We start from the raw sequence: 14,586 nt of genomic DNA, 5'->3' as shown, positions 1-14,586 counted from the left end.
CGATTGCAGGAAATGAAAATGCTGTATTTATACAAATTGCAGTTACACATAAACTGAATAAAATTAGTTTACAATAATCTTATTTGTTAGATATAGATTTGTAAGACTGTGAGGTGAAATTTAATAAGTTAGCTGGATTTTAAAAAGACCGTACATTTTAATTTTATTACAGTTTACAAAAAAAATAATATATAAATGGAATATACTGTGAAGTCGGCATTCTTAGCCTAGGTATTTTAGAAGCAGAAATCACAAGCATTTAACACGACGCTGAAATCAACAGCAACAACATGGCGCAAATTATGAAATTGTTGGGGGTGGGGAATTGATGGGTTACTTAAAAAAAATTCCAAAAAAAAGAAGCAATTCAAAGTAACATAAAGATAGCTATTTCAAGAAATAATGAGCTCTATATTAAAAAAAAAGAAGCATAATGCATCACACACACACACCCGCTGAAAAATAAAAGTAATATATTACCGTATTTGACCGGAAATAAGCCCAGGGGGCCAAGACAACTCATTGTGAGCTTAGCATGGGGTGGGCTTATTCCCAGACAAGGGGCCAGTTTTGTTGAGAATTTTTTTTTATAATAATTAAAATAAATAATAATAATTAAATGAACTAGGAAGAAAACAAAAAACGTTAAGTAGCATATCTATTAATTAGTGTTCCATTTGTTATTAATAAATAATAATTGTTTATTACCGTATATCTTCGCCTGTAAGTCGATCTCGGCTATAAGTCGAGTCCCTAATTTCAAGCCCTGAAAACGTATTTTTTTATTGACCCGTTTATAAGTCGACCCATGAAAAACTACTTATAAATATTGAAATATTTCTTATTTTCAGCACATGAGAACAATAATATTTGAACAAAAGAAAATTATTTTACAAACTTCGGTTTTCATGTTTTGTACATCGCAATATAATAAACTATTCCAATCAAACTATCATTATTACATAGCATCAAAACGAAATATTCCCTTAGTAGAGAGTGAAAGCTGTTTGACTGTTACTGTATAGTACTGTACAGATGGTTTTGTGCACAGACAACAACTTTATTTATAAACACTGACAACAGATCACTACGATAAAACTGAAAGTATCACGTTTTGCCGCCATATTAATACATGTAAGGAGGATAACTCTGGAAAGTACACTGGTTTTTGTACCAAATGATGTGTGTCCCTATTGCTCTAGATAGTGAACTGCAGAGATCAGTCTATTTTAAGGGAAAGCTCAGTAATATTCATGAAGTTAATCACCGCCAAAACATTGTTTGAACAACCATTAATGCCAGTGACCAGATTTCAAAATAAACTCAGGCAACAGGTAGTTAGTATTGTTTACATTTTTACTATTAGTGATGACTGTTAATTTAACTAAGTGGACTGTTGTCTTGGCATGTGAGTGAGATCGTACGCCTTTTCGCATAACCAAAACCGTTCTAATGCCAAAAAAAATAGGTTATAAAAAATAAATGTGTCAAATTAACATATTTGAGTATAAATACATGGCATACTTCAACAATAAAACTTGTAAAATAATCCCCAAAACAGTAATATTTTTTGTTGAATTTTTTTTACCCTCTTATAAGTCGACCCCCCAAGTTATAAAATAATTTTTGGGTGAAAAAAATTCGACTTATAGGCGAAGATATACGGTAATTAAATTGTGGGTTTTTTTTACTAGTATCTAATTATCAGAAACACACCTTCTATGTTACAATTACTTACAGTGAGGTTTATTTACATCCAAAATTTAAGGCTGAGAAGACTTAAAACAACATCAATTAACAACAAACTCAATAGCGTATACACACGTTTCTGACACAGGCATCCAGCTTACACTACAAAAAATTGTCAATCTAAGGTCATTGTTCTTAGCCAATCAGAATATGGTATTTGCTTAATTAGCATTAACTGCGGACCCAGTGTGGTGGTAAAAATAGACATTAGTTTTTAGTTCATACTTGGGCTTGGATACTTCAAAGAAATGCTGCAGGGCCTAATTACTTAAATGCTATCAAAACGGAGGGGGGCTTATTCAAAGACATGGTCTTATTTCCGGTCAAATACGGTAACTGCCCCTACCCCCATTGCTGTCTTTGATTTTGATCAGGTAATATGGTTTTGTTATTCAGATTTTTTTCCAATTTGTACACAATTAGCTGAAAAAGATGCATTTTCAGATTCATATATAAATACTCTATACAGTACTAGGTAAAACAATTTTGGCTAAAGCGTTTTCAATATGGCTAATAAAATTTCCATTTGGCTAATATTTTGGCTACAGGTATTTTTAATCCAGGGTGAGCCCTGAAATTGCTACATTGTTCATGTGCATTGTGTTGAAATCTTTTGAAAGAAAAGTGAACAGCACAATAGATGTCGTTGCTTGCCAAAAAATATAAAGTGTACATAACATTTCTTCTTTTTTAATTCAGATTCCCTGTTATAAAGACATTTCTTTTTGGTTCATGCTTCCATGAACTGAACAATAGTTGCGATCAATAAATAAATTCACATTTCACAAAATGATCAGATGCAAAAACAATGCAGTAAGTGATACTACAACATTTAATGTGAACTTTTTAAAAAGTGATGCAGTTCTTGATTGGGATTAAAGATGGTTCTGTTAAAACCAGAAAATATTTCATGGTGAACTGTTGAGATACGTGTTGAGTAACTCAGGTGCTGGGCGGTTGTAGTCCATATGAAAATGTTTACATTTATTCTATAATTATAAAAGATATATTTTAAATTTTGTTAGCCATGGAGAAGGCCTTGCTGTATTTTGATAACCGTGAGTTACCGAGCCAGTGGAAGAGAGAAGAGCTTCTTGGATCTGATGATGAAAACTTAAGTGATGATGATGATGTAAGTTTTAAGTTTTCTCAGTCATCTTAACATCGAGAGAATAAAATCTCCCATTTATATGGAATGTAACTAAGACTGAAGATTTGATTACAAAGTTTATTGACATTTTTCATCAAAGTTTAAGTAATGGTTTTGTTATATACATAGCTATTAAATATATAATCCAAATGAAAACTATAATTGTCAGTGGGCTAACCTAGCATTACAATAAGACATTCTGTTACGTTCACACACAGGTGTGTATATTTAAAAGCATGTTTTATTGTAATGCTTTGTTACTCACAGTGGTAAAGCATTCGCTCGATGTGTGGTCGGTCTAGGATCGATCCCTATGTGTGGGCCCATTGGGCTATTTCTCGTTTCAGCCAGTGCACCATGACTGGTATATCAACGGCTGTGGTATGTGCTATCCTGCCTGTGGGATGGTGCATATAAAAGATCCCTTGCTACTAATGGAAAAATGTAGTGACTAAATGTGAAAATTAGCAAATGTTTTGACATCCAATAGCCGATGATTATTAAATCAATGTGCTCTAGTGGTGTCGTTAAACAAAAACACATTTTGTTAGCTCACTGTATGGCATGAATAAGTGCATTCTGCGGCCATTATGTAGCATTTTTAGTAAACAGTTCATTTAAATTTGAGCAAATTAGGTATGTTTTTTTAACTTTAATTAGGTATGTTTTTTTAACTTTAATTAGGTATGTTTTTTGTTTTTTTCAGACATCGGATGATGAACCAAGTGAGGAGAAGGACAGATTTGTAGCTCAGCTTTATAAGTTCATGGATGACCGAGGTATGTATTGGGGTTTATTCCTTTCATTACCTTAAAGAAGCTTTTTAGTATTTGGATTCATTCAAGTTATGTCTGTGCAATTAGTATTATATCTGTTCACTCCAATTTGATTTTTCATGTAGGATACTACATGAGTGGCCGTTAGGTACTGTTTATTTTATGTACCATGAGTTGTATGTAATGAGCGAAAGTGAGCTTGATTTCAATGTTAAACAACAAGTTGTAAGATAACAGGTATTTAATTGACTCAAATGTAGTATTCTATTTCTTACATATCCTCTGTTTACTGCCCTAGTACTTGTAGTGAACATAAGTGTTACAGTCAAATCAATGTCAGGTTGACTTGTTCTTCACAGAGTGATAAATTTAGATTATGCTGCTTTTTTTTTCATTAAATGGTATAGCAGTGGTGACCTGGTCATCACTTTGGAGCAGCCAGTCATATGTCTTGAAGTTGTTATCATGCTATATGTGTTAACAGTTTCAAAAATAACAAATGATGTTCTCATCAACAGGTGTGTAAGGAAAATGTTTATCAACTGACGTTATTTAGAATTTTCTTTTACACTTTCTCATTATTTTAATGCATTTATTTATCAGTTACAAACAAAGTGAAATTGCAATATTAGTACCACCCATGGGACTTTATAAAATGTTGAATACGGTGATTGTTTGGTACATGTTGATCAGGTATTTTATCCTGTCAGGTTATCAACATCATTGTCTTGACGGGCACAATTAATTTGTGATGGAGTTAAATTGGCATTTACCTATACGTTGTATTTAACTGCAAAATTTAAGTGTCTTATCTGCTTCAGTTATTTATGAAGCCTGTACCCATTTCCTTAATTACTTCACATAAGATTAACAAGTGTGGATAAACGACATTGTCTCAGAAATTTAGGGTCAGGTCATGTCTGAAAAACATCAAAGTACTCTGTGGAATTTGTTTAATGAAATATTATGATTGTATGTAGCTGTCATTATAACACCTTCTACTGTTCAACATTCTTATGTGCAAGATACTCAAAGACTGCACAAAACTAGTATGAAGCTAATCCTTGTGTACTTCCAGTAAGATTGTTTGAACAGCACTTGTAATTAACTTCATTGCTATGAAGAAGACAATGAAATATTTTACCATCATGTTGTTTGTCACCTAAGCAGGTCCTCAAATTTCACGGAAACAGTTGTTTCCGGCATTGTGTCGGTAGAATGCTAGTAAAATCACGGAACTGAAATTTCGTTTCTCATGATTATTATGTCGAGTACGACTATTCAATGAAAAGAATATATACAGTTTCCAATAGGTTCCCATGATCACAAGACATGGGACCGAAGTTTTAAATCCTATGACCTGCTATGCTGAGGGGAATGATTAATTGCTCCCCTCACGTAGATTATGGTGATCCATTTAAAATATTACCATATTGATACCATATAAATTCACATGCCAAGGGGAGGAAAATATTACTCATTAAATTAGTCTCAGGGTAGTGATGGAGAGCAAGTGTGATGATTCCCCTTAAACAGCAAGGAACCAGAATAGATAAAGCTGTGGTCACATTATTGTATTACATGTATTTTTATTGTCTTTCAGGAACTCCCATCAATAAAGCTCCCAGTATTGGATCTAGAGATCTGAATCTGTACAAGCTGTTCAAAGTTGTACAAAATATTGGCGGATACAATAGAGTATGTTTATCTTGTTGTTAAAGTATTAACATATTTTGTATTTTAACCACTGACATATATGGTATATATGATTCTGTTCTGTAAAATTCTAGTATAAAATATTACATAATTTGACTTTTGTTTGTTAATTGCAAGTTGTTTGTACCAACCAAATGTGTATTGTTCTAATAATTTGCATAGGTGTAGTTATTGTCTTTCCCTTTACTGTCTGCAAATCTGTAAATAACAAATTTTGTTATTAGATTGGTAATCCGTGTTTCTGCCAGAAAGAAATTTGTAGGTATGGCGCTATGGAATTGAATGCAGTCAGTCAACAGGAGGTATGGGGGGTCCAGAAAGAAAATGGGTTAGGTTTAGGATTAGGATTAAGAAAATTATACAGTAATGAAAAGTCATTAATTTTGTCAAAAGGTTAACTTGGGTATGGCCCCATACACGTTTTACCCTCTAGCAGAAATCCTGGTGATATATTTGTATTGATAAGAAGAATAAAATTAACATTTACCACAGTAAATTTGGAATAGAAAGCAGATGACCATGGTAACAATAAAATATTAGTTTTAATCAACAATCTATACAGATGAACGAAAGTAAATTTATTCTAAATGTTGCAGTTGAAGAATTGTCATTAATCCAAACAATATTGCATTCTTGAAAATAATAGACAGGGTTTAGAATGACCAGTTTGTTGTTAATTCTGTATTAATTTAAATGTGCATTCTGCTTCATCTATGGCATAACAATCTCTTAATTTTTGTTCTGTCTCATTTTTAGGTAACCAACCAGATGAAATGGCGACTAGTTTATTCAAAGATGGTTCTCCCTGAATCTAACACTGCTTCACATCAAATAAAAAATGCATACAAAAAGTAAGTTGTGATATTCACATAAATGAGGTTTATTATTTTAACATTAAATTTTTGTTTGTTATATATATTTGAAAATCTTTTGAGTTCTTCCCAGTAGTGATTGAACTGATTGTACTTATTTTAAATAGTGAAATGACTAACTTTTCCTTTGTTTAATAAATTATTTCCACTGGTCAGTAATTGCATTACGGAGACTCAGCTAGCTCGTTATGCTAAGTCATATTGTAAAGTATACATGAATGGCAACGATTATAATATGGTATATGCCTGTTCTTCATCAAAAATAGATCGATTTCATTCCATTTAGGTCTATAGTCTGTCTGGGTCAAATGGGAATAGATTAACTGAGATATAACTTCATATAAAAACATATGATTATCATTAACTTTTATGAACATTCTACTTATTCACTATCTGTATGATATGTTCATACAGTGGAACATATTATGGTCATTCATGACCATACCTAGGGGTGTGACAAGTGGTGCATCTACTGAAAAGGTATGAAGAGTGGCTTTTTTGTTGATAAAATAAACTCTTTTTACCATTAAATATGCTAGATTGAATCAAAAGTGTTCCATCAAATAAAATAAAAATAAATAATTTGAAGAAAAAAAAAACCCAGCATACTTAATGTACATGGAGTTATTAGTCCCCTACCAGTTCAACCAGAAGGGAATATAGATTTTATCACCATTATGTCTATCTGTCTATCTGCCTGTTTCTTCCATATACAGTTTTATGGACTTTTTGCAATGCCTCAAGATGTTGAGCTGGCATTTTGTGGAAAGCTTATTGTTACAGATCAGGTGTGACTTTCATGGTAATTTACACATTTATAGTAATTTAAAACAATTGATTTAAAGTTATTTCACTATTGTCTTCTTCATGAAATCATGTCTTTGAATATTTTCTGTGTTTTTATAATTGTAGGTATTTGCATGCATTTGAAGACTTTTATCGAAAACTTGGAAGTTCTATGGGCACTATAAGTCGGCCAGGAAGGGTTCGACAAAACTCTGGTAGAAGTATTCTCTCCTTTCGTAGTAGAGATAAAGGAAGTCCCAAGTCGCCCAGAGTAGTTAAGAGTGCAGAAAAGGTACCATTTCAGAATTAGACATAGAATAGTATATTTTCAGATTAATTAAAAGGGGTTTTAGTGATGTTTTAAAAATTATTTGTGCTAATGTTTTTGTTACCCATAATTTACAGTTCTAACTGAATCACAACTGACTCATTATTTTCATTGAACAAAGATAATAAACACAAAAAGTGTCAGAATACTGACTGTTTATTGTGGCATTACTTCTGTTTATTAAAGTTATTTAGATTGTTATTATCCCCAGAAACACAGGTGATGTCAGACTTGGAGAGCCCTAAATCATCACCGTACATTTTTTACTTCTATTACATTAATCATAAGGGTGAAAAAACATGAGTGAATTAATTAAAAAAATGTATGACCTTTTTTCGTCAATGGAGCTTTTCTAATAATAATTTCAAATACCAATTTGTCCTGCTCCTGTCCATCCATCCTTTGAAGTCTATCTGCTACATTTTTGATCGAGTTCTGAAACTTGATCCAGCAATCCTCTGGAGTATCCTCCACAAACTAATAGAGAAATATTTTAAAATTTAGAATTTTTGTTTAAAGAAATTTAAATTTAAACAAATAATACAGTATTTAGTGTCTTGTGTTTGAGTGTTCTGGTTCTCTCTACAGGCTGTTGATGAGAAGCTGAAAGTGAAGTCTGATGAGATAAAAGTGAAATTGGATGAAAGTCGTTCTGACGAAGAACTTGATGTCTTGTCAAAAGAGGGCTCTGATTCTGAAGTGACTAAGCGACCAGTATCACGGCGAATCCTTCGTGATGATTTGCGAGAGAAAACTGAAGAAAAACGTGAAGAGGCCAGGGTGAAAAAGGAAGAGAAGGAAGAAAGTAAGACTAAAAAAGATGATTTTGATGACTTGCTGACAAAGAAAGATGATAAAGGTGAACTCTTTTTTGTTTGCACTCTTTGATCTTTTGATCTCTTGTGGTGGTGATGTGTTACAATTTTAAGTACACGAGTAGGTTTTTTATAGGCCCGTCTTAAAAAAGTTTTATTATGGTATGGGATTGGAGGTCTGGGTGCCTGTCCATCTGTTAACTTGTCTGAACCATATCATGGATACTGATGCATGCAGGACCATCAATTTTTACATGCAGGAAAATCTTGGAATGGGGTTTTATCACATACCATTAGTAGGACACTGTGACCTACTTTTCATGGTTTTACTGCATATTAGAGTGAATCCTAGTATCTTTTTTTATTATTTCATATCAGATCCTTAAACCTTACTTGCAAGTACAACTTGGGGTGGCATTTTGTTGCATACCATTACTAGGTCACTGTGACCTAGTTTTCTGGGCCATATTTTCCTTACATATGCAAGCAGGACTATCATACCTTGCAAGTATAACTTGGAATGGCAGTGTATCATGCTAGGTCACCACAACCTATTTTTCATGGTTATAAATAATAGACCTGCCTCTATGAGCTCATCCTGAGCTACTTTTGTTCTAGATGACGTAACAGACCTCCTGTCGCAGATAAATCATATAAAGCACACCATTAATGTGTGTGCTTCTTTGTAAAACTCCTGAAAGGCATACAATTTATTTCACTAATACTCTTATTATTATATGTGGCAAAATGCTGAGATTACTAAGACAGCAGTTGTCTTTGTATTTCAGATTATGAAATGATATAGGATAAGGAGGCGAATATTCAGCTCAAGAGTGGTAGAAGTTTATAATTGGCCATTTGTCTGTATTTGATTTACCTAATATGTTTGATTGTACTAATGGTTACAAATATTTTTAGGTCATGAAGAAGATGACAAAAAACCTTTACGGAAAGATCGCAACGATGACAGAGCAATTTCAAAAAAAGAGGAAATGAAAGTTGAAAGAGAAACACGGCAACAAAAAGACAAAGAAATGAAACAAGAGGCAAAACTTGAACGAGAAAAACAAAAGCGTAAAGAAAAGGAAAAGGAAAAAGATGATGTAGGACAGGAAGACGAAAATGAATCAAAGCAAGAGTTGAAACCTGACCAAAAACGGGTATAAAAATGCTGTGATTTTAGTCATGTATAGTGTTTTCCCTAGAAATTTGGCAAGACATTGTAGACACAACACTTTGGGGCATTTTCACCATTTCCAGGGCACTTTTTTTGCATTAAAGACAAAAAAAACAATTTGAAATAAACATAAAAATGTAATCAGTGTTCTTGCTTTAATAAATAAATGGCAAAATATATAACAGAGATATTTTTATTAATTAATAATGCATGTTTTGAGTGTTTCATCAAGGCAGTTTTAGAATTAATTATTGAAAAAGGCTTTTTTAATCTCAGTGCAGCATGACACAAGTTAAGGCAAGATGGTGCTAGACTATTAAGGCATGGTGCCGCACCATGCTAAAACAAGCTAGGGAAAACACTAATGTAGTTATGTTGTGTTTATATGCATACATCTCTGTGATGTGTTTATGCATGGTAAAAGAAGTATGCCTTTTGTGAAGGTTATTTCAGTTTTGATGAGTATTCAACGAGTCAAGAAAAGAAAGACATATACTTTGATAATTTTATTTAATTATTCCTTAATTTTTCTTCTGTTACATTAACCATATGGGTAAAAAAACAACAAGTGGATTAATTAGAAAAATTGATGACCTTTTTCGTCAGTAGAGCTTTGCTAATACCGATTTGTCCTGCATCTCTCCATCCATCCGTCCGTCAGCTTTTCCTTTGTCCTTCTTTAAAAATGGTAACTTAAATTGAGACATAGGCATAAGACCAGAACAGCTGTTTTTCAGAAAAATTCAAATCACATGTTTAGTACATTCAAAATCCTGATATAACAAAGCTAATTAAAAACATTTAAGAATTTAAAAAAAAATTCTGTGACTAGCATCTTGACAAGAACATACATATTGATATAGTGCTTTAGCAAATTGAACCATGTAGCAAAAGAAATTAGTTCTTGTACTAAAACTGTCTGGTTTCATATGTAATTTGCAGTGGACACCACATTTGCAGATTCAGTCAAAACTCAATAAGATGCATCACAAAAATGAACATAAACATCAATTTTAAGATCTGTTCTTTATTTACATGAGTGTTTTGGGAAATTTGGTTCTTATATTTAATGTAAGTAACAAATGTCTCAATTATCGTGCTAATGTTTTACTTAATATTTTGAAAAATGTGAAAAATGTTTTGTGTTGTTTGTCCAAGTATATTAATTGTTTCCTATCTGTTTCACATGTATCCAGGAAATATTTTAGGGGGAAATGAGACACAATCACTGTTTAATTAATTGTGTATTCAACTGTAAAAGTGTCTGGGGGTCGAAAAGGTACCATTTTCAAAGAAGGACTAATATTTTATTCAAGTTTTTTTAATAGCAATTTAGCAAAAAGTACATTATGTAATTTTAATATGAAAAATACTTGCACCTGTAAGTAGTCATTTAGTACCTTTTACAGTAACATGTTTACTTTTGTCCTCTTCTTCCCTCTGCCCCAAGGAAAAATAATATAGTAAACTTATGCTTGATAACTAATCCCCAGTTATTAAAAAAAAACCCCACAAAATGTCTAGACATAACTGTTGAACTGATCATTAAATGGAATCATGTTTGTTTGGGTTTTTTTTAGGTTACAAGACGAAAGCGAATTGAAATTGAATTTGAAAAGAAAGATTTTGATAAAGAAAAGGAAAAGAAAGATGTAAAATCAAAAAGTGATGAGGTCAGATTGAAGAAAGACCAGAAGAAAGATGAAAAACCTGAAGACAAGAAAGAAGATGCTAAAGCCAAAGAAGACAAAAAACAACTGCCAGCAAAGGAGGAGAAGAAAACACCAAAAGAAGATAAAAAGACACCAGCAAAGGAAGAGAAAAAGACACCAGCAAAGGAAGAGAAAAAGATACCAGCAAAGGAAGAGAAAAAGATACCAGTGAAGGAAGAGAAAAAGATACCAGTGAAGGAAGAGAAAAAGACACCTGTAAAAGAGGAGAAGAAAACACCAGGAAAAGAAGAAAAAAAAGCCGCTACAAAAGAAGATAAACGTCAGCCTTCAAAAGAAGAGAAAAAAGCAGTTTCTAAAGACAGTAAAAAACCTCAATCAAAGGAAGATAAGAAAATTGTCACAAAAGAAGAGAAGACAGGCCCAATGAAGGAAGAGAAGAAAGCAGTTTCATTAAAGGAAGAGAAAAAGGTGGCTGTCAAAGAAGACAAGAAAGTTGCAGTAAAGGATGACAAAAAGCCTGTAGTGAAAGAAGAAGTAAAGAGGGGCCCTGTCAAGGATGAAAAGAAGGTTCCGGTGAAAGATGAGAAAAAAATACCAATAAAAGAGACAAAGCCAAAAGAAAAATTGATGACATCTGATGAAAATTTACCATCGGACAACAAAGTGTAAGTAGATTTTTACTTTTCGAATACTAATTTTGTATTGTTGCATAATGAGAGAAAAAGTCTTTAAAAAAATTATTACATGTATAGCTGAGCATACACACTAATCCAACAGTAAATACCTCTTAACAGTATTATTTAAATTTATAATTAAAAAACATTTATTTAACATAGCTTATGTACGTAACTTTGCTCAAATTTGATAGAACTATTAGTGTTGTTTTATTTGATCTGTAACTTCATGTTTTATTTGAAGTAGTACCATATTTCCCTTAGTATTATATACACCCCTACTTTGAAAGTTTATACACACAAAAAACCCACAAACCACAATTTAATGCACACACATTTTTTAATGTAGTCACCGTAACCAATTAATACTATTATAGGTCGTAACTGTCATTCACTTACTAAGCCTACTCTGGTTTTCAAAATTTCAGTTAGAACTTCAAAAAGATAAAATAGGTTACTGATCAGAATGGATCGGACTAAATGCCGGACAAATGCATCATACTGACCACCAGAATGGCATTCTGTTGAATCATGCATTATATTAATGCTTCAAAATTATTTGCACTGAACTACATGTTTGTAGCATATGGCTTGAAGGCAATTTAAAAACAAAAAGAATATTTTTTAAATTTATAATTAAAAAAAAGCCATTTGGATAACATTTCTTATGTACCAGGGTTTTATCACCTATGTTTCTAGACTCCGATAATCGACACCTTTGCCTACCATTCCTCAAAGGCTGTCATTTTTTATTCTCGATTTCGGAATAATATATTCCCAATGTGTATGTCCCATTTTATATTATTATTTAAAGACATATTTTGAAAATATATTTAAACAGAAACACCAGAATGTTCCGAAAAATGTTTGTGAAATTGTTTTGTCGGTGATTAACTAAACACAAACCAATGATTACATGCTATTGATTAAACCAAAATGATAAAACTAAAACAACAAAGTAAGTTAGCATTTTCATTACTGGAATTTTCTACTAAATTTATGTTGTCTGTAAGCTGCATACTGTATAAATTGATCAGTAGTAGTATTTCAGCTAATCCTACAACTTATGCTCCTTCTTTTTTGTAAATTTAGTTTTTGATATGTCGACCTTGTTAAAGTTTTATGTGACTAATATATCACTTATTTGGATTTCACTAAATTTTAAGATTGTTAATAGTTTATGATTTGCAGTATATTAATTTGAATAAAATACAAGTATATATATATATATATATATATATATATATATATATATATATATATAGTATTACTCTTTTAAATTCTAACTTAGCTTAATAAGATGTTTTTGAAATGAAACTGAAAATTCCTCTTTGTTTTGTAAAATGACATTAAAATTCCCAAAGTCAAAGCCATGGGTGACAAGTCAAATTTGAGGAAAAAACCTTGTGTACATAATTTTGCATAATATGTACATAACATTCTACAAGGCCTTAAACATACACAATCTATTTTTTTTGCTCTTTTTAATATTTATTTTACATTTATTGTAGCCAAAGTAGTAATACTATAGAATACTGATTTTCATAAAGATTTTGATGTTTTATCATAATGAAGACTGTCAAGAATCTGTAAGGTACTGTCGATGTTCGCTGGCAAATTATGTTTCCTTTCAACTTAACCTGACCTTTTACCATTGGCATTTACCCCTATTTCAATAGACTAGTCCGAACATCCCAACAACTAATGAAATTGCTTAAATCTATGTTAGAAGGAAAAAGTGAAATCGGAAGTATTGAGAAGCTAGCAGAATTGCTACTGTATTTAAGGAATTTCCTAAAGTTTAAGGAGTCATTGCGGACTCATCTCCATCATAGTAACATTCAGGATCTAGCTATTAATTCAAAGTTGGCCATGGAGCCTGATCGATTCTTGTCTGTGGACCCATTGGGTTAGTTCTCATTTCAGCCAGTGCACCACGACTGGTATATCAAAGGCCATGATATGTGCTATCCTGTCTGTGGGATGGTGCATATAAAAGATCCTTAATGCCACCAGGTAAAATATCTGTTGACATCCATCTTAAATCAAAACATTGTTAAATCTTATGATGCTGTAAACTGGACATGTTTTCCCCCACAAATATGCACCTAAGCACAATCACTGGTATTATGCAATACTTATCTGAAGTTAAAATAATGCATGCGTATAAATTTTGTGACTTAAGGTTGAGTGCAAACAACACCAAATGTATATGCATGTATTTTTGTCTCTGTTTACCGTAGGTATTGTTGTAATGGGTATTCTGTATCTGTCATTTGTTGTAGTGATGATGACAAGGAAAAAGATCTACCAAAGATGGACAGGAATGAACACAGTCAGGGAACTAAGCTCAAGGTTCGATATGGACGAGGAAAGAACCAGAAGATATATGAAGCTAAGGCAAGTAAAAAATATACACATTAAAGGCTGAACATGAATATTAAATGGGAGTAGTATTTGTCTCAGAGATAGAGAACTTGCTTGGGGTATAGAATCAATCAATGTCTGTGGGTTTTCCTATTTCAGCCACTACGATTGATATATTAATTAGGTATGGGGCTTTTATATGTACTTTCTCACAGACATATCATAACTTTTTGGTGGATAAATCCTGTGAATTTTGACACCATGGGTGTCGGCTCTACTACCGATGACCAGCATTGTTACCAAAATTGAGGTTTGTTTGGTCATATTTCAGCTTTAAATTTTAAAATATACCTCTCATAAAAACAACAACCAATGAATTATGAAAATTAAGAATTAATTGACAATAGTCTTTAAACACACCCCACCACAACTGGTCAATGGCCATGGTATGTGCTTTCCTGTCTGTTGGAAAGTACATATATAAGATCCGTTTCTGCATTAGG

The 14,586-nt window shown here is 32.3% G+C and overlaps 1 protein-coding gene across 2 annotated transcripts in view; it reads left to right on the top strand.

Annotated features, from left to right (window-relative positions):
- Positions 1-14,586, top strand: part of LOC121370588 (AT-rich interactive domain-containing protein 4B-like) — a 45,617-nt gene that overhangs the window by 17,203 nt on the left and 13,828 nt on the right. Inside the window, exons 9-17 of one of the 2 annotated variants that reach the window (XM_041495910.1) lie at positions 2,775-2,881; positions 3,606-3,678; positions 5,279-5,373; positions 6,148-6,242; positions 7,176-7,341; positions 7,966-8,182; positions 9,111-9,352; positions 10,950-11,707; positions 14,002-14,116. In XM_041495910.1, coding sequence (XP_041351844.1) covers positions 2,775-2,881; positions 3,606-3,678; positions 5,279-5,373; positions 6,148-6,242; positions 7,176-7,341; positions 7,966-8,182; positions 9,111-9,352; positions 10,950-11,707; positions 14,002-14,116 — 1,868 coding nt within the window. Of the gene's footprint in view, positions 1-2,774; positions 2,882-3,605; positions 3,679-5,278; positions 5,374-6,147; positions 6,243-7,175; positions 7,342-7,965; positions 8,237-9,110; positions 9,353-10,949; positions 11,708-14,001; positions 14,117-14,586 lie in introns of both variants that reach the window. The other variant, XM_041495909.1, reaches the window with a different exon arrangement.

The sequence above is a fragment of the Gigantopelta aegis genome, chromosome 4, assembly GCF_016097555.1.
Source record: "Gigantopelta aegis isolate Gae_Host chromosome 4, Gae_host_genome, whole genome shotgun sequence".
Classification (NCBI taxonomy): Eukaryota; Metazoa; Mollusca; class Gastropoda; order Neomphalida; family Peltospiridae; genus Gigantopelta; species Gigantopelta aegis.
The sequence above is the reverse complement of the archived record's forward strand: the minus strand, read 5'-3'. Positions and strand labels throughout refer to the sequence as shown.